This window comes from Hyperoodon ampullatus (genome assembly GCF_949752795.1).
Source record: "Hyperoodon ampullatus genome assembly, chromosome: 3".
Lineage (NCBI taxonomy): Eukaryota > Metazoa > Chordata > Mammalia > Artiodactyla > Ziphiidae > Hyperoodon > Hyperoodon ampullatus.
Window position 1 is genome coordinate 82,655,534 of NC_136916.1, and position 19,973 is coordinate 82,675,506.

At 41.3% G+C, this 19,973-nt stretch overlaps 1 protein-coding gene across 1 annotated transcript in view; it reads left to right on the plus strand.

Annotated features, from left to right (window-relative positions):
- Nucleotides 1-19,973, plus strand: part of LOC307049320 (A-kinase anchor protein 13-like) — a gene marked incomplete at its 5' end in the record, with an annotated part of 268,607 nt that overhangs the window by 87,447 nt on the left and 161,187 nt on the right. The window contains 3 exons of the mRNA XM_079698797.1: nucleotides 2,852-3,050; nucleotides 5,969-9,113; nucleotides 13,096-13,229. Of these exons, the coding sequence (XP_079554923.1) occupies nucleotides 2,852-3,050; nucleotides 5,969-9,113; nucleotides 13,096-13,229 (3,478 nt within the window). The remainder of the gene's footprint in view (nucleotides 1-2,851; nucleotides 3,051-5,968; nucleotides 9,114-13,095; nucleotides 13,230-19,973) is intronic.

The following is a 19,973-nucleotide window of genomic DNA, read 5'->3' on the forward strand; positions in this document are numbered from 1 at the left end:
GGAACAGAGCAAACCCACTGCATAGAGATGTGCCCTGAAGTTAGAGGAGACGGGCACAGGCATTTTTTGGTGATTTGAAGATGGGTTTAGTTCACGTTAGATGGCCTCAAGCTTTTCACTAAGATGGGAGAAAAGGTCACCTGAGAATGAAGTAGACAAGGTTAATGTTAGGCCTTTGAGGAAATTATAGAACATTTTGGTAACCCCCATGGGGATGGATTAACACACATGAGTAAGAAGCATTACAGAGCAGCAGCGAGGCCTGGCTGAATAGGAACTTTAAAAAATTATTTAAGACATTAATTAAAATCCCAGAGAAGAAGAAAACCTATTGTTTTTATTGTACAGTTTACTGTCTATACTTATATATTTTTTGCTCTTTTTATTTTGCTTATTTCACTGAATATAGATTTCAATGTTATTGAACTGTTTTTTTCAGTTACATTTAATGGCTCCATAATAGTCTGTAGATCTGTTCTTTAATTTACCAAACATCCCTCTAGTTTCTGACTCAGGGTGTTTCCAGTCTTTAGTACTATTACACCTAATCTTGCAGTAAACATTCTTAGTCATAGAACTTTGCCAAGTTTTATCAGTGGATCCAGCCAAGGTTTTATACAGTGTTGAATACAGAGCAGACAATGCATTGGCTTAAATGTCACCTTGGTGAGGCCTTCCCTGACCCACCACATTTCAAATTGCAGCCCTCATCTCTGGTTCATTTTCTCCACCACACTTGCTGTCTTCCAGAATTCTAGGTATTTTCTTTATCTTGATTGCTCTTGTCTCCCTTGCTAAGCTTCAACAGGAGAAGGATTTTCGTTTGTATCACCAGCACCAAGAATACTGGCACAAATACTTGCTGAATGGTGGGGTTCACCCAGACCTACAGGCACGATGGGTTTGAAGAGTGTCAATAGCAGCAGATATTCATGGAAGCCAGTGGGAGAATAATTGCATTAACTAGTCTTTGGTTTCTAGGTGGGCTAGGAAGCAACAAAAATCCACAGGGACGATGAATTGGGAGATTGAAGGGTTAGCACTTGTGGCAACAAAAGCACATTCTTCTGGAAGGGGAGAGCATGGGAGAGGTAGGAGATAAATAGGTTGTGGTTACAGGAGGGAATTTCCCAAGGTTTAGATATTAGAAAAGAAGCAGTTTGAGAATTAATAGTGGCAAGGTTGGTAGAAAACTCCATCTTGCTGGGAATGGACTGTATCACTATTTAATTGCCCCTGCTTTGGCAAACAGTTCCCTCATAGCTTGTTGTATTTGGTTCACACTCAGTGGTGGTGTATAAATCAAGTTTTGTTTTCAAATACCTTTTTTTTTTAATTGGAGCATGGCTATAAGTGGTAATCTGAGTAAGCAGATATGCCAGTAATGCCTGTCAGACAGTTAAGCAGAGTTAGTGACAATGTCAACCCAAGCTCCAAAGTTGAATTTACAGAGTCGTTGTCTCCCCCTCATTTGGTGGAGCTGATTGACTTCTTGAGTCATTCAGTTGAACTTTTAAGTGACTGTCTTTTAGGTACTTTTCTGTTTGAGGTCACTTTGCTCAGCATAGAGCAGCTTGGTAAATGCATGAAACATTTAGCATAGCATATGCTAAGTTCATTTTAAGCAACTGTTTGGGAGTCACTCTTGAGTATGGAAATTATAATAGTTTTCTTTTGGAACAGCCTTAATTGTTACCTTCAGCCAGTGCATGACTGTCCAGTTTGTTATAGGTTTTCCACTATAGCATATTTTTAGCTTTCAAATTCCAGTTATTCTCTGGTGAATTGTTAAGAACTGACAGGTATGATTTAGTAGACAGAACACTGGAGAGAGAGTTGAAGTAATGTTTCCCTCTCATATTTGTCAGTGGATGGCATGTCTATTAGTTCTTAATTCTTTAGTTTTATTTTTTATTTTAAAACATGATAATGATCTCAAACACTACCTTCCGCCTTCTTCCAGAATCTCTGGGATACCTTATGAGCGTACTGGTTCATTAGAACCACGTAAAGAGATTTCATGTTTTGAGGCCTATCCCAGAAATGCTTTTTTACATACCTGGGCATTTGTCGGCTTTATTTGAATATGAGGTGTATCTATAATGATGTGAGTTGAGCAAAGTTGTTTGTCTTTTAAATTTAAAGTTATAGCTTAAAGTTCTTGGAACCAAGTGCTTCATTCAAAATAGGATTTGATAATTATATTGACAAGTATAGTATGATAAGGCATTATAATATTGATAGTTTTCCTCTATATAGTTGACTTCGAGAATTTTGAGAGTGCTTCCTCCACCTATTTTTAACAAAAATTGGAGTGCCTTTGCACGGATTGGGTTGATTAGTTCTTCCCTTCCCAATATGATCAGCTGCATTTAGCATATGGTATAACCCATTTTAAGAGAAACGCTTCATAAGCCTTGCTTTTTTTGAAAACCAGGGCAAAACCATCCTCCTTACATTTCCTATTATTTGGTTGTGAGCATAATATTAACTATTTTAGGATCCCAGTCTTCTCTTTATCTTGATCAAAAGAACATCCTTAGGGAGGAATCCTGCAGTTTTCATTTAGCCCATTTATGACCTCATATGAAGAGAATAAAACAGTTAGTTATATGCCTGAATTACTGGGGAACTGTGCAAAACAAATTTCTGCTGCAGAGCCTCAAAGAGCAATGAGGTTTGAAATTTTAAATAAGACTTAGAGGGTTAAACCTTTGCCTGGGAGGCAGAATACATATATATGCATATTGTATACATATATATGTGTTATTATATATTAATATTATAATATATTCATGTACATTATGTATAAAATATACATATATATTAACCAGAGTTTGCTTGCTTCCAGGGAGGATACTGGAGAACCAGACTCCTGGAGCAGTTTATCCTATGAAATACCTTACGGAGACTGTTCTGTGAGGCATCACCGAGAGCTGGACGTCTATACGTTAACCTCTGAGTCTGAACCACACCAGGAACCCCCACTTCCTGGAGACAGTTGCACTGGACATATTTTTAAACTTATGAACATTCAACAGCAGCTAATGGTAAGACAGAAAATGTCCATTTTCAGGCTTTTGTGCCCTCACCCCTTCCCCCAGTGAGCCTTGCTATAATTAGAACATAACAGTGCTTCCCTCAAAGATTGTGAAACCTGTAAAGCAGTTTTAACTATATTAGATGTTAGCATTTATAGAGACAGAGCTCAGCACTGGGATAGTAGCGATAGGAGACTGCGAGAACTTTTCATTTTTTTTTGCCAGGCTTTTAAAATAACGAAAGACACACATACACATTGCAGATACAGAAATATGCAACAACTAGAACTAAATTTTCCTGGCATAAAAGGAAATTTATTTAACTCTATAAATTTGTTGGTTTAACTTTATAAAACAAAATGAGCTAAACAGTTTCTGAGATTGTTGCTGAAGAATAAGAACCAAATTTACTCAGAAATGGAGTCTTTTCACAGCTATTTCAATGAGTGATGACTGTGTTACTATATTTAAATTGGTAGTTGTGTGGTAAAAAGATCACTAAAACAATAAAGATTTTATAATCCACTCAAGCCTTCAAGATAAAGTTGTTGCCAGACATAAAAACATTACATACTCCCTGGTAGCATTTATTATGGATAATATAAATGTCACATGGGTACATCTCTCTTGGCCGCAACATCTGAAAGGCTAAGTTTAGATAATTTTTCCACCCATTTTATTTCAGAGTTGATTTGATTTGGAAAAAGCTTGGCAGTAATTTCATTTAAGGTCATCTGGGGTCAGCTCAACGCCAGAGCCTTCTTTGGGAGCAGGCCTTGCTTGTTTCGGAGAGCAGCAGGCCAGGACACTTCATAGCAGGTTGTAGATGTACCTGCCTCTGCCTCTCCGAGTCATATTTGTTCCAGAACAGGTGTCATTTTATTTTCCTCTGAAGAGACTGCCGGAAGGTCAGGTTTTCCTTTAGGGCTCTTCTTACTGGGTGAATGATAGTCCATTTGAAAACAGCACTTTGTAGATGCCAAAGCTACCTGCAAGGTGTGGGAATATTTTACAGGAAACCATGAGAAATTAAAACTGTGAGAAGATGCTTGTGTTAGGAACATCTAAAATTTTTCAAGCAATACAACTTTTTTCTGCAAATCTCTGTTCTGTAATGTTCACCCTTTATTAAATTTAATGACCTGCTTTCATAATTTTTTTAGAGTCAGTTACACTCTCAGCGGGAAGGGAAGCAAGCCATTTTGAATACCCTAAGGAGCATAGCACAGACGCTTTCAGTGAAAATTCATTTTTCGTGTGCTCTATTATTAGAAGGACTTTAGTGAGCGTAACTCGTTTTACACTTACATGTGTGAACTTTTACATCAGACCCAGTGAGTAGACAGGAATCAGCTGATGATGGAGTACTGTAAGTGCTCGACACAGGAACTGAATGGGTAAGTGAATGAGATGACAGTGCACGGTGGATTTGCGTGAGATTATTGTAGTAGATCAGATAATGAGTGAAGAGCAAACCAGGTGTTATAAAAATAGTTTTGGGACTACCCTGGAGGCCTAGTGGTTAGGATTCTGGGCTTTCATTGCCGTGACCTGGGTTCAATCCCTGGTCAGGGAACTGAGCTCTCGCAAGCTACGCAGTGCAGCCAAAAAAAAAAAAAAAAAAAAAGATAGAAAAATAGTTTTTATGTGTTGAAAGAAAATAGTCTCATTTTAAGGATTCCTGAAATTTTGATATAAAGGTAAACCCACTCTAAAGATCAGCTGTGTTTGTTTTTCTCCATTTTTTCCTAAGTGTTATCTACATGTACTTGTAGTTTTTGCATAATTATAACCGTAGATTAATTATAAGTTTTATTTGTTTTCTTAAGCATTATGTTATAAATATCTTTTCCTTATTTCACTGTGGTCTTCATAATTAACACTTACATAACAGCGTAGCATTTTCCATCAGGTTGATTAACCATGATTGTTTTAACCATTCCTGTGTAGTTGGTTACATCTGTTTTTCAAGTTGCAAAAACTATTTTTTTTTTTTTTTTTTTGTGGTACGCGGGCCTCTCCCTGTTGTGGCCTCTCTCGTTGCGGAGCACAGGCTCCGGATGTGCAGGCTCAGTGGCCATGGCTCACGGACCCAGCCGCTCCGCGGCATGTGGGATCTTCCCGGACCGGGGCACGAACCCGTGTCCCCTGCATCGGCAGGCGGACTCTCAACCACTGCGCCACCAGGGAAGCCCCAAAAACTATTTTTGAGATGACCTATAATATCCTCAAAGCACAGTACCATCTGAGAATAATCAAGAATTAGGTATTACTAGTTCAATATATTCTTATTTATTTAATATTCAGTATTAGAGGAACAGAGGAACTGCTTTTATCAAGAAGTAAAAGAATTGACCGTGCCACTCTTTCTGAAATTATAACCCCATAACTAAAATTGTTAAACTAGATTGAACGGAGCATATTTTGGAGATTAAAGGATGCTGTGTAACTCCTCAGTGAGAATTTAGGGCATGGGAGCATATGTCTGTGCCTTGTGATTGAAGAGAGTTTACCAGACTGGCCAGGATTTGTTTTTACTTGTATATATGAGGTGGGATGGAAGCAGCCTCTGCCCCTCTAAAGCCCCTATAAAAAGTATCTTTCTCAGCTGCTCATTTGAAGATAGCCGCTGAGCTTTTTTGAGGCTCAGTTTTTATCTGTTTTCTAAAATAAGTTCATAATATAGAAAATAGTCATATTGTATTATTCTTGCCATTTTTATCATTCTAGTGCATATGCAACTGTAAGAGGAAATTAATGTCAGGAACAAGAGAGAATTTATTTGTATTTATTTAGGTTGGCCTATCCTGTGACTTGAGAGGCTGGAATGCTACTGAGTTCTCTCCAACAGAATTTTTGCTTATAGGTGTCAGTGACATCTTTTCCCCCCGACAATTTTTTTTAAAGTATCTTCCATTTCCTCCTAGAAAACAAACCTCAAACAGATGGACAGTCTTATGCCCTCAGTGGTAACAGCACAAGAACCTTCAAGTCTGCCCAGTGACCAAGATACAGATGGTCAGTTTCTTCCCTGTGCATCAGAGCCCACAGCCAGCCAGCAGCTTGCTTCTCCTGAAGGTTCTGAGAGCTCTCAGTGCTGCCATGGGAGCACTGTGGGGCAGATTGAAAGTTCCTATGATTTGTCAAGTGTGGTTAAGGAAGAGAATACAGACTCTTCCCGTAGGAAGAAAAATATAGGCATGGAGAGAAAAAGAGACGAGGTGGAGCCAGCACCTATCATGGACTCTGGGACTATGTCTGATCCTGACAGCTGCCGTCAGAGCATACCTGATTGCAAAGGAAAGGACACAGAAGGCCTTCCATCCTGTGGAGTCAGATATGAAGAAACTGGAACAAAATCTTCGGCAATGGCCACAGACCAGGAGTCTCCAGGCAGTGGAGGCCGCGTCCTGCAGGGAGGCGTAGCCCTGGAGCCCGGCACGGCCCAGTCTTTCTCTGGAGGTGAACTCATGGTCCCTTCACCAGCAGGTGCCAGCGTCCCAGACACTGCAGGGGAAACGGAACGCAGTCTCTTGAACCCAGAGGCCACCATCCAGAGGAATGTGCTTGCAGCAGGGGAGAGTATGAAGGAAAGATTTGAGGACTCTAATATCAGCACAGCTGGAGCCTCTGATGTAAAAGTCACAGACAAGCCTATGGATAAAGCCAGCGTTCCAAACGGTGTCTCTGCCTCTGGCTCCCTGGTTGCTGACAAGCCTGCTGTGTCTTTACTTGTCGTTAGTGATGAAGAAACTGCCATTGATGAAAACACTGCAGAAACTGAAACTTCAAGAAGTTGTGAAGAGAGTGCTGATGCTCCAGGGGCTCAGAACTCTCAGTTAATTCTAGCTACTGCAAAAGATGAGATTTCAAAAGGTCTCGAACTTGACACTCCCTTAGCCAGCATGTGTGTGGCGGTGTCACCCTCTGATTTAACCTTTCCCAGGCTGCAAAAAGATGTTATGCCAAACCAGAAATCAGAAACGGATTCATCTCATGTTCAAAGCCAAAATAGCAAATCACCCATCTGTTCTACAACTGGAGATGATAAACTTTGTGCTGCCTCTGCATGTCGACAGAACACGGGGACTCCTAGTGGTGTGTTGGCTGTAGAACACTCTGATGACATAGTTACCCAGCCTGAAGGTACCACCACAGGGCTGTTCAACACACAACCACTGCCCACTGCCAGCTGCTCGGAAGGCCCACAGGCTAACACGGTCACCCCTGACCCTGATAGAGACACCCAGGAACATGTGGATTTTTGTCCTCTCCAAGTTTTGGATAAAGAAAGCCAAGGAAAAGATTCAAAACTAGAAACATCTTTAGTAAATATGCTTGAGGTAGTTCCACATCCACATGCTCTTGTCCCCAAAGCTGAGAAGGAACGGGTGTCAGACCAGGCAGTGACATCAGGCAGGACTTTCTCTCTGACAGGCAGTCCCGGCAGTGAATCAGTAACCAAAGATGACGCACTTTCTCTTGTCCCCTCCTCCCAGAATGAAAAAGGAACAGCAACTCTTGAACCACATACAGATTGTAGAGATGGCCCAGATGGAGATTCGAATGATCTGGAGAAGCAGCCACCAGAAGACAGTGCAGCAGGCCTGTGCACACCCTCCTCTGCTCTAGATCTTCAGCCCGGCATGGGCAATACCAGTCCCGTAGGACCTGGTGGGGAGTGTGAGCGTCCCTGCCTCTCAGCAGACCCTGAAGTCCTGAATATCGTCGAGGGGGTCACTGACTCTTCCCTGCTCCATGTGGGTCAGGCCACTTTGGCCTCTGATTCCGTTTTGACTGAAGAAGGGAAAGATCAGGTGGTTCCAGAGAGCACTGCAGCTCAGGGACCAGAAGACAAGGATAAAGCAGTGACCTATTCCTCCATTAAGGACAACACTCTTCATTCAGGAATGTTGCAGGAAGAGCCGAGAACACCACCTCCTGGACAAGAGGCCCCGGGATTCCATGAAGAACCTGGCTCAGCTGCCTGTGATGAGGACAGAGCTCCTCGGAACGGTAATTCACTGGGCACACCCTTGGCCTGTCTTCATGCAGAAACTAAACATAACAAGGAAGTGGCCCCACCAGTTGCACAGCTGATTGAAGGTGGGGCTGCACAGAGCCTGGTGCCACCAGGAGGAAGTCTGGCTGCAGACTCAAGCCAGGAGGCCTCAGGTACAGAGCAGAACAGCTCATCTCCATTGCCAAATCTGTTACCAGATGGGTTCGAGGTTCTTAATTGTGAGCGATCTTCTGCTCTGGATGTTGAGGTGAAAAACACTCAGTCCCAGGGGAAGACCACTGCTTGTGAGGTGAGTGGAAATGCAGCATTGGATGGTGCCGTGGTCAGTGCTCTGCAAGGCACCACTGGGGCCAGGAGAAAGGATATAGCACACAACGCTCCAGACATCCAGATTCCACAAGTCTCTTCGAGCCAGGAGAAGAATATGACCCTGGGTTTGCCAGGAGCTTTACCGGACAAAGGTGTGACTGACCCTCAGGGCGCCACACCCCCAGAGGTCGTGTCCCTGGGTTGGGAGAAGGGGAAGGTGGGGGGAGCAGATGGCAGCCGTAGCACAGGCGACTCCAAGGAGACACATGAGGATGAGGAAGCGCATCACATCCCGCCGCAGCCTGCTGCCAAAGAGCACCCCACAGAGACAGGGCTCTCAAGCCGTGGTGACAAGGCCCCAGGCAGGGGAAAGGATGCTGCCCCTCTGCCCTGCACCATCGCTGCCAAAGCCGTGCTTCTGCCTGAGACAGCAGCCTTGATTGAGGAGGCTGCGAGTCGCATAGTGGATGCTGTCATAGAACGAGTCAAGGCCTCGGGAGAACTGATGACAGAGGGGGAAATCAGTCACATGTCACTGCCCTGTCCTTCTGAGGCGGGCCCAGGGCCTGAACAGCTGGAGAGTGCTTCTGCAGGGAAGGCGAGTGCTTTCCAGCCTGCGGAGACCCCACCAATGGGCAGTAGTCGTGGAGAAGCCTCTGGGGACCTTGCAGGATGCTTTGCTGGAAGGGAGGAGCCAGAGAAGATTATTCTGCCTCTCCAGGGACCAACTCTGGCAACAGGTAAGCAAAGCAGAGTACGAAATCAACAGTTTGGGAAACAAATTCCCTTAAGAGTCTCTGTGATGTGCTGGTAAAAACATAGGTGTCATGTTGTTGTTTAGAGGGCTGGCGTTCATCGGGTAGGTTGCCAAGTTACCAGTCAACACCATCCAGAGAGGCACGTCATCTCAGGGTTGGGCAGTTTTTGCTCCCTGCATTCCATACTTCTGGCTTGATTGCTTAAAGCCTATAAATGCTCTATCTCTCGCACTGGAGCAGTCACGACTTTCCTAACCTGGAAAACAGTGCCTAGATCCCAGGTACTCTTAAAATGATAAAGGAATTTAGCAGATGTTTTTGTTCACATGGCTTAGTCCTTTTTCTTGAGAACCATAACAAACAGTGCTGAAAAAGTGTGTTTTATTTACAAACCTGAAACTCCTTTCTTTCCCTATCATCCTAGTCTCTGTCCTGAGCAAATTTAGTCAGAGTGGTTTCACAAACAGCTCTAAGTATCGTTGTAAGCCGATGGCCCAGCATCCCAAATGGTGGTATTAGGTCATTGGTGGAGGCTGTGGGAAGGGAACTCCCTCCTTTTCCTGCCTGAGGAGCAGACCTCCAGTTCCATTGCCTGTTGCTCTTGGGCAGCAGTCTGGGAATTGAGGACCCTGTGAAGTGCAAGGGATAGGATACAGGATTTCCGCCAGAGCCTAGTCTGCTGAGCTGCTGTCACAGGGCAGACGGTGTGTCTGCTTATCTTGGTGAAGCAGCTGCAGCAAGCAGATTGCTCACACAGCACCAGCCCGTTCCGTCTGTGGGTAGCTATGTCCAGAGAGAGCAAAGAGAAACCACTGGTGTTCAGTGGAAAGAAACCATCTGAATAAAACTCCGTATTGGGGGTTGAGGCTGAAGTTCAAACTGGAGTCGGACTCGGTTTTGACTCCTGAAGTCATTCAAGGTCAGTTTGATTCACACTTTGCGACCACCACCTGTTACCAGCTATAGACAGAGGACCTATCTCCTTGCTTGCCCCCAGGCTCTCGTAGGTAAGATGCCTGTTTTGTTTTTATCGTTTGATTGCTCTTGCCCTTCTTTCTAATTTTTGAAAACCCCTTTACTGTAGTAGGTGTTAAGAATTTGGGGGTGGGGCATGAATAGAAATGAACAAATAGAATAAGGAGAGAAGTGACTTTAGAAAAAGAGCAATTTAAACACAGTGGTCATTTTCCCTGATAGAGGGTGTTTAACCATTTATAATCTATTTTTCCACTTGAGGGATTTAAGAAACCTGAGATAGTATTTTTGGTGATTTCACACTTTTTGTTTTATTAAAGTGTCTTGGATTGTTAGCAGCCAACAAATTTCTATCACTAACGGTCTCAGAATTTCAATGAGAAGGTCTCTAATTTTTAAAAGAAGGCACAACAGCAAGTCTATTTTGGGGGCCCTGGCAGGTTGACATTTCAGAAGAACGGGAGTGGCTGTAAGCTGATGCCTGGCTATGTTGTTTTCATTTGGGTGCTGCGTCTTTGGCCACATGGGCTGGAATTATTTCTCTTTCTGGCTCAGTAGTCAGAATTTAACCCAAGCAAGTACAAACTATGTAAGGTTTGTCTCTATAGTACCTTATGAGAAAAGATAGAAACCAAGCTGACTTTGATTTTTTTTTCAGACTTTGATTTTTAATAGCACACAAAGATAGTAAAGGTGCTAAGAAATTATGTTTAAGATTTTAAGGCTTTAGGAAGGAAAATGAGATGAAAATCAAGTTTCAACAGTGTCTCTGGGCTTGGGCTTTTGGTGTATGTGTGTGTGGGCGACTTACTTATTCTGCTGTCCAGAGGAGTCATATGTGCTCCATGCTCATGGCCTCAAAGGACAGAGAGAAGTAACCAGTGATGAAGAAGTTGGTGCTTTTTTCAGAAAATAGCCAGGATTGGGGAAAGTCCCTGGTCACGTTGCCATAGAGAAAAAGCACCTGAGTGTGATCTCAGACCAAAGGGTATTTTCTAGGAAGTTTACATGCCATTTATGAATTTAACCATACTGTTTTATAAGTGAGGATACATCGGTTTAACTTCTGATTTGGAAGGAGCCACATGGCATTGGCTTTTGTTTTTATATACTGCTGTTGACAAGGCTAAATAGAAATTGAGATGAGGAAAACACAAAACTTCCAGTTAGAGTGAGGGGACGTGGCCCTTTACCCATCAGGAGCATTGGCCGCAGTGCTTTGGGAAGTTAGTTGTGCATAACTGAGCCAAGCCAGTGCCGAGGGGGCTGCCAACACCCCACAGGTCTCACTAATCTCTGTTTACCACTGTGACTGGTTGCTACTTGCCAAGATACATATTTTCAGTTGATGGATGTAGGATAGTAAGGATGTGTCAGAAATCACATCCCCAAATAAATAAAATAAAAATCATCAACAGCCCCCCTCCAAAAAAAAACAAAACAAACAAAAAACAACCCTATCTTACTCAGAAATGTTTTGCTCAAGGCATACTTCTAAGGGGGTTGCTTAGTCAGTTTTTTTTTTTTTTAACTTTAATCACATTTTATGAAATGTAAGAAAGATTTTGGTTCTTTGGGCAAGGAAACGTGCTTGCCCTTTTTTTTTTTTTTTTTTTTTTTGTGGTACGCAGGCCTCTCACTGTTGTGGCCTCTCCCATTGCGGAGCACAGGTTCCGGACACGCAGGCTCAGTGGCCATGGCTCACGGGCCCAGCCGCTCCGTGGCATATGGGGTCTTCCTGGACCGGGGCACGAACCCACGTCCCCTGCATCAGCAGGCGGACTTTCAACCACTGCACCACCAGGGAAGCTCTTGCCCATTTTTTTAAATTGCTAGTAAGATTATGTAATTAAAAAATTAGGGCAAAGAAAGGAGACTTACAACTGTTCATTTATAGGAATGTCACTTTCCTAAATCTAAAGTAGACCTTTATACGTCACAGTGTATAAAGGTATACACTCTCACAGTGTGCTATTAGAATAAAATCTTAATATATTTTATTTATATAATTATAAAATACATAATACAATATAATATAATTTATTCTTTGGTGAAAGGAGCCTCTGTGCCCTCTGGTGTAGGGAACATTTTTCTCTGCCAGAGTAGTAGTGTGACTAGATTAATAACAACCTCAGAAAATTTTCCAAATGAAATCGAGATGATAGTTCCATTTGTATTTGGATTATCAAGGTGAATTTTGACTGTTCAACCATCAGTCCCCTTTAAATAAGTGTCGAAGCCTAAATTTGCCTCAGGCATCATTTTATCACTTCCTTCCTGTATTAGCTTGACCATATGGTAGTCATGTAACAAAACCACTACTGTTTGGTCTGTTGAGCATAATTCTAAAGAAAACATGAAAAAACTTTTTCTTCAGAAAAGGAATTGCTGTTGATAGTGTGTAATTATGTTTTGGTTTGGGAAGAAATAAAAGTTAAAACAAAAACTAATTTATTAAGAATAGTTCAGTCTTATCAATTGCTGTGATGGGTACGTGAGTGTATGTAGTACGTTTTTAAAGAAAGACCCTTCCCAGAGGCTTTATCTCATTCTCAGCAGTTCTTTCCTTTTTGTCCTGTACAGATACATTTCTTGCCTCTTTGATGATGGTCAGGATGGACTACTAGCTTTAGCTATTAATCTGTTCCCTTAAAGCTTGTCAGTTTTCTTTTCCATGTGCACGTCAGCACCACACTCACCAAATTGTCATGAAAAAGTCAGTAGTGAAGATGGAAGCTCAGTGGACATTGAACTGGATCTTACCTTAGCTACAAACCCACACACAAGCTGGAGAGAACCATATAACCAGGTGATGAGGGACTAGCTCAGCACAGGGTCAGAAATGACACCAGCTACAAAATAATAGTTTCTATTTAACACAAAGGGAAAGGCAAACAAAACACATGAAACCTGGAGCATGTTGTGTAAATAGTAAGGCCCAGGAATCAATTTTTCCAAATGCACTTTGTAACCACCTTGTTCTCTTCAGAAATGCCAGACACGAAAGCTGAAGATGAAGTGGATTTTCGGAGTAATACCAAGGAGAGTTCAGTTTCTGAAGAGGTGGCTGTAGGAAACGTAGCTTCTACCCCGGAGGTGAAACAAGGCCCGAAGACCCAGGTGGTAAGTCTGTATGAGCACAAAGTGTGTTTAGCCTGCTATGCTGTGTCTGATTTATGGCCTTGCTTGGGGGATTTTTTTTGATTCACAGTAGGATTTTTTTCCCTTTCTTCCTTGTTCCCTCATATACAAATGTGGACATGTTGCAGTGAAACTTTTGCATAGCATAGTTTTAGAATGGACCCTCCTGCAGGGATCCCTTGGAGATAATAGTGAAAAATGCTTTTTCTGTGAGCACAAGACTTTCCAATTTGTCATGAGGTTTAACATGTCACAAGATGGGAATTACCAGAAAAAGGGATCTATTAACCCTTCTTAAACCTGACTCTTCTTTCTTTATATAGAAACTGATAGCAAAAATGAGATTTTAACTTAAAGCTCAATACTGACTAAAATATGAAGTGTGTCATTTTTAATGATGGAAAAAAAAAAGGTTCACTAGGTTTTCATAATAGCTCTATTGAGACATAGTTCACATAACCGTAAAATTCACTCATTCAAGTGAAGTGCGCAGTTTAGTAGTTTTTAATATATTTACAAAGTCTTAAAACTGTCACCACCGTCTAATTTTGTAACGTTGTCATCATGCTGAAAAGAAACCCCATGTTCACTAGCAGTTCACTCCCACCCCCCTCAGCTAACAGTCACTAATCTCCTTTCTGTCTCTATGGGTTTGCCCATTCCGGAACTTCATATAAATGCAATTATAGAATATGTGGCCTTCGGTGACTGGTTTCTTTCACTTAGTGTAATGTTTCAAGGTTCATTCATGTTGTAACATTGATCAGTATTTCATTTCTTTTTATTGCCAATATCCTGTTGTATGGATGTGCCACATGTTGTGCATTTGGATTGTTTCTCCTTTTTCGCTGTTGTGAATAATAACTGCTGTGAACATTTGTGTATAATTTTGTGTGGACATATGTTTTCATATACTTAGTAATGGGTGTGCTGACCCATATGGTAATTTTATATTTAATACTTACTAAGTTGTCAAAAATGGTTTTCTTCAGGGTCTTGAGATTATTGTTGTTCTTGTTTAAAGCTATTAACTTGTAAAACAGAGAACTTAAACTTGTTGAGAGAAACAGGGTTCTAAGCTTTAGATTCCACACTTGTTTTAAAAAAAAGAACACCTTTTGGAAGCTGAAAAATCGAGTTACTGGCCTAAATCATATTGCCCGTCGGAAAATGAACCTTCCTTGTCTAGACTTGAGGGTGCACTGTGTTTGCTCTTGAGAGGGCTAAGTATTTTTTCATAAAGTTACCCCAGTACGTAAACAGAACTGTACCCTCCCAAACTGTTTCAAGTGTATGGACTGTGATAAACAAGCTTCATTTTATTGAAGGTGGTAGGGAGGTGCTGACTGTTTTCACCCACCCCTTATTACAGATAGTATCCATGACTAATGCCTGGTTGGCTACTTGTACAGCAGGCATTATACAGACAAATGTTGCTTTTGCCCCTGGGGAAAGAAAAGAGAACACACCCTGCATGGGTACATGTGTCTTTGTTTCCAGGAGCCCCTAAAAAAGGAAAGGAACAAACTCACATCCTTGAATTCAAATGCCTCTGTTTCTTAGTCTTCCATCTGAAGTCTTGCTAATTAGTGTTCTTGAGTGCAGCCTGATGCTTGGCCATAGACCTTTTGCTTTCCCATGAGGATATCTCTGTCCTGACTGTATCTTGACTATTATAAAAAAGAAAACAAAACACTGTATTTTTAAAAGAAAGTTCCTCCTCTCTTCGTCTCTTTCCTCTTCTCATTTTTCCTCCAGTTTTAGGAGTTGAGAGAGGTAATATTCCTCTGGTTGGTCATCAAGCCTCATTTTACAGATAAAAGAATTACACCCTCAGAGAGTCACATGGCTAGCTCAAGGTCAGAGCCTGCTAGAATGGGAGCTTTGGTTCTAACCTAGGACTTGACCAGTGGGGTGCTTTCCTCCCTGGCTCTTAACCCCAGGCTCTGTGACTGTGGGTGTATTCCAAGGAGCATCAATATGTGAGAACCATGTAATTTTGTCTGTTGCTAGGGGTTGTCTGTTGCTAGGGGTTATCTGTGCTTTGTGTCTGCCTTCACTTAGCGTAGTTAGAGAAAGCATACGTTAATGGAATTTTTAGTTCATGAGGCTTTTCAGGTCTACACAGTGGAGGGTTTTGTGTTCACTTCATTCTTAAAGTGACATGAAATTTGACCACTGACCTCCCCTCCCTGTTGCTCTGCCAGCCTTGCCTTACTTGCTATGGATTGAAAGGAGAAAGCATGGACACACAATTTGATCTTTCCAATGCCCCATTTTCTCTTTTTTTCCCATTTAACTTTTCACATGCTCTATTCATTGAGAAGTTCCCAAACGTTTTTGGTAAAAGACAGAGAGTAAATATTTTAGGGTATGTGGGACATACAGTTTCTGTAACAAACTAATCAACTTTGGTGTTATAGTGTGTAAGCAGCCACAGGCTGCCTGTAAACAAGAGTGTGACTGTGTTCCAATAAAACTTTATAGAAATTTGAATTTCATATCATGAAGTAATTTAATATTTTGAAATATTCTTTTTTGAATATTTTTCGGTCATTAAAAAATGTAAAATCTTCTCCTAGGTTTTTTTTTTACGGGCTGTACAAAAACAAGCGGTGGCCTAGTGGTGGTAGTTTGTGGGCTCCTGGCCTAGAGAATACTTGTGCTTCAGTGGATGAAAAGAAAGAGAAAGCAAGTAGAATTTTTTTCTTTTCTAAATTGTTTCAGCTTGCCATGAAAGCTCAGGTTATTAAACTGCACGTAGGAAGGTGGAGAGTTCCGATTCTGTGTTTCTCCTGAATTTGCTTTTTGACTTAGTCTCTCCAGGGCTCAGCTTCCTTACTCTATTCGTCTTCTAGCCCTAACCTTCTGGAGTCTGGGTTTGCAGTCTGAAAAGGGTTACTTGAGCTTGTGATTGTAGTGGAGGGTGGAGTGGCATTTGTTTAGCATTATTTAATTTGATCTTTCAGACACATGCCCAGTCTCTTTGTTGGCCTTGGGAATAAGCCAGTCATTGCTTCATTGACTCATTGTTTCACTGAATCATCCTCTTCCAAATGTAAAATGGGAAAAAACTGTATCTTACGCTTTGCTACTGTCTTGAAAACCTAGAGCATAGGTTCATAAAGGAATTAGGCAGTATCAAGAATAGTGCTTGCTTATATCCTCAGAGAAAACACATGTATGTGTTAAATGCTACAGGTGTCTCAATACATGATACATGGTCCTAACAGATATTTCTTCACTGAATTGACAATTGTTCACAATTCTAGAGGCCAGGTTTTATACACAATATGGTCCATTCCCATTAGTCATTTCATCAGCAATTTTTTTTTTTTTTTTTTTTTTTTTTGCTGGTACGCGGGCCTCTCACTGTTGTGGCCTCTCCCGTTGCGGAGCACAGGCTCCGGACGCGCAGGCCCAGCAGCCATGGCTCACGGGCCCAGCCCCTCCGCGGCATGTGGGATCTTCCCGGACCGGGGCACGAACCCGTGTCCCCTGCATCGGCAGGCGGACTCTCAACCACTGCGCCACCAGGGAAGCCCTCATCAGCATTTTATAGTCATGGTTGTTATTAAGTATTGCCAAAGCATTAATACTAGTTACAATTTAATATTCGACATTATCCCTTCTTATATACATTCCTGGTTTCAAGGTTCTCAGATTACCTCTTGTAGTCCTCTTTTTTTCCCCTCAGTGAGTTAATATATATCAAGTACTTAGAGCCTGACATGCAATAAGTACCACTTAGCATTACTATTATTAATTAGTTTTATAACTTTAGATTCCAATATCCTTTTTACTCATTTAAGTAACCAGTGGCATATGGTGGTTCCTAAAACAATCAAGCCTCAGGTTCTGCTTCTTGAACATTGTTATAAAAGCTTCAGGAATAGCATCAAATGTTAATTTAAGTTGGGAGACATGGTGCTTGTTTTACTTCTGAGACCTTTAGAATTTGAGTGAAGCTTAAAGATTATCTGAAGTCTAATACCTTTGCTTTATAGGAGGAAAAAAATGGTTTCTGGAAAGTTAAGTGACTTGCCTCATTTTACAACTAGTTAATTCTGTATGCTAGACTAGAACCTCATTTCTGTGTCCGTAATGTCTCTGCTATACTGTGGTTTCCAGAAAAGTCATCCTGAGGGTATACTTCTGGGGAATTCAGTTCACTTGGATGGGTTTTTGCATTTTAAACAAGTACCCCTGAATGATGCATATGCACCCTATTATTCTAAAACCATTGCATTATATCCTCGTGCTTTCAGTGATAGTTGGAGAAATTCCTTTGGCTGTTTTAGGATCTAAGCTGATTTCACTTTAAAATAAGTCTCATGTTCTTATTACAATTTGTTTAGCTGTAGCTAAGTACCATCAAGATGGTATTTGTCCAGAGAGTTGCTTTTGATGTACAGTTACTAAGATTTTCCAAACCTGCCATTTATTTCCTAAAGAATGATATGACTGGGTGTAGAGGTGACATTCAATAGTTGAGTCCAGAACAGAAAGCCTTCTGGGACCATTCACCTTGAGAATATGCTCCATGGTGGCCAGGAAGGAATTCTGACTCTTACTTCCCTGCCCCAGTGCTGCAAACCAGCATACTTCCTGTCCTCTGTGAATCTTTTCAACATGTGGCCAAGTTCATTAGGAAGGAGCTTGCTTCCCTGGGTTATCTGTTCATTAAGGTATTTCTGTAATAATTCCTTTTCCAGATGATCATTGCAGAAGCTCATTAGCTATATGGAAGAGTTAATTCAGCAAGCCAGGTATATCTTGTCAGGATGCCCATGGTCCTAGCAGCCAGGCACTCAAGAACAAATCTGTTCAAGCACAACTATAAAATCCCATATGTTGAGTATTAGGTTACTGGGAAAGTCTACTCTTCATTTAACACACACTCCCCAATCAGAACCATGCTCCCTTTTTAAAAAAATAACTACACAGGGCTTCTCTGGTGGCACAGTGGTTAAGAATCCGCCTGCCAGTGCAGGCGACACGGGTTCGAGCCCTGGTCCGGGAAGATCCCACATGCCGCAGGGCAACTAAGCCTGTGCACCACAACTACTGAGCCTGTGCTCTAGAGCCCGCGAGCCACAACTACTGAAGCCTGAGCACCTAGAGCCTGTGCTCCACAACAAGAGAAGCCACTGCAATGAGAAGCCTGTGCACCCCAATGAACAGTAGTTTCCGCTCGCTGCAACTAAAGAAAGCCCGCGTGCAGCAACGAGGACCCAACGCCGCCAAAAATAAACAGATAAATAAATTTATTAAAAAAGAAACAAAAAACGACACAGCCAAACATTAACAGAATTTCCATGCTTAGTTATTTTTACAACAATATTAATATTTGTTTCTTCAAGGTTGTGGTAAGGGCAGTGTTGGACTATTTCTGGTTAAAATCGTGAATTCTCCCTGTAGTTTGATTGTCTCAAGGGGGCGAGCTTGCATTTCCATCCCTAGTCCAGGAATCTCTTCAAAATTTTTCGTTTTGTGTGGCTTTTCACACCCTTCATGCACACCTGCCATAGGAAAATATGGTAGCTCTCAGGCTATCTGGTAACTAACTGGACTGGTCGTAGCACTGGTATTCAAAATGACTCACACATCCTACCCTCTTATACAGTTTTCAATTTTAAAAAAGGTCTTTTAAAAAATGTCTCTGCTATCATATTTACATATATATAGTTTTGTGGTATACATGTCATCTAGGAAAAAGCAAAGTGGCCTCTTCATGTCGCCAGTAAGTCTTCTGCATATATTTGGCATGTAAGAGAACTAGCACTGCACCCACCCCCCCACTGCCAATTATCCTTTTTGAGTCCAAATCTAGAGCTAGCTTCAGTCACAGGGAAACATACTCCTTAGCTTTTTCATACAGAATTTTTGGAGATACTCCAGATGTCTCTTCTGAAATGGGGTTAACAAGAAATTCTCGAAGCGTTCTTCTAGAGAAGATAGTTGCAAAAAAGAAGTGCCTTAAAGAACCCCAGATCATAAAGCCGTAAGTGGAAAAACTACATCCTTAATGTAAAAATATCTGTAAATAATATATGTAAGAGTATAATTTAATGATCTAGCTATACATTTTTTCCTTTTTAAAAAAAACTGAGGTATAGATGATGTACAATATTATATGTTTCAGCTGTTTAGCAGTGATTCACAATTTTTAAAGGTTATGTTCATTTATAATTACTAAAAAATATTGGCTATATTCCCTCTGTTGTATAATATATCCTTGTAACTTATTTATTTTATATATAGTAGTTTGTCCCTCTTAATCCCCTGACCCTATCTTGCCCTTCCCCCCTTCTTTCTGCCCCCTGGTGACCACTAATTTGTTCTTTTTATCTGTGAGTCTCTTTCTGTTTTGTTATATTCACTAGTTTGTTTTATTTTCTTAGATTCCACGTATAAGCGATATCATACAGTATTTTTGTCTTTCTCTGTTGGACTTACTTCACTTAGCGTAATATCTTCCAAGTTCATCCATATTATTGCAAATGGCAAAAATCCATTCTTTTTTATGGCTGAGTAGTAGTATACCATTGTATATAGCTATACATTTTTCAGTGACCTTGAGGAAATTACTTAATTTCTCTGCTCTCCATTTTCCCACTTGTATAATGGTTAGGTAATCTCTAATGTTTCTTCAGGTTCTTAATTTTTAACCAGTGTGTGATTCTAAAATGATAGGAATAAGTTCATGAATGTTGGGGTGTATAT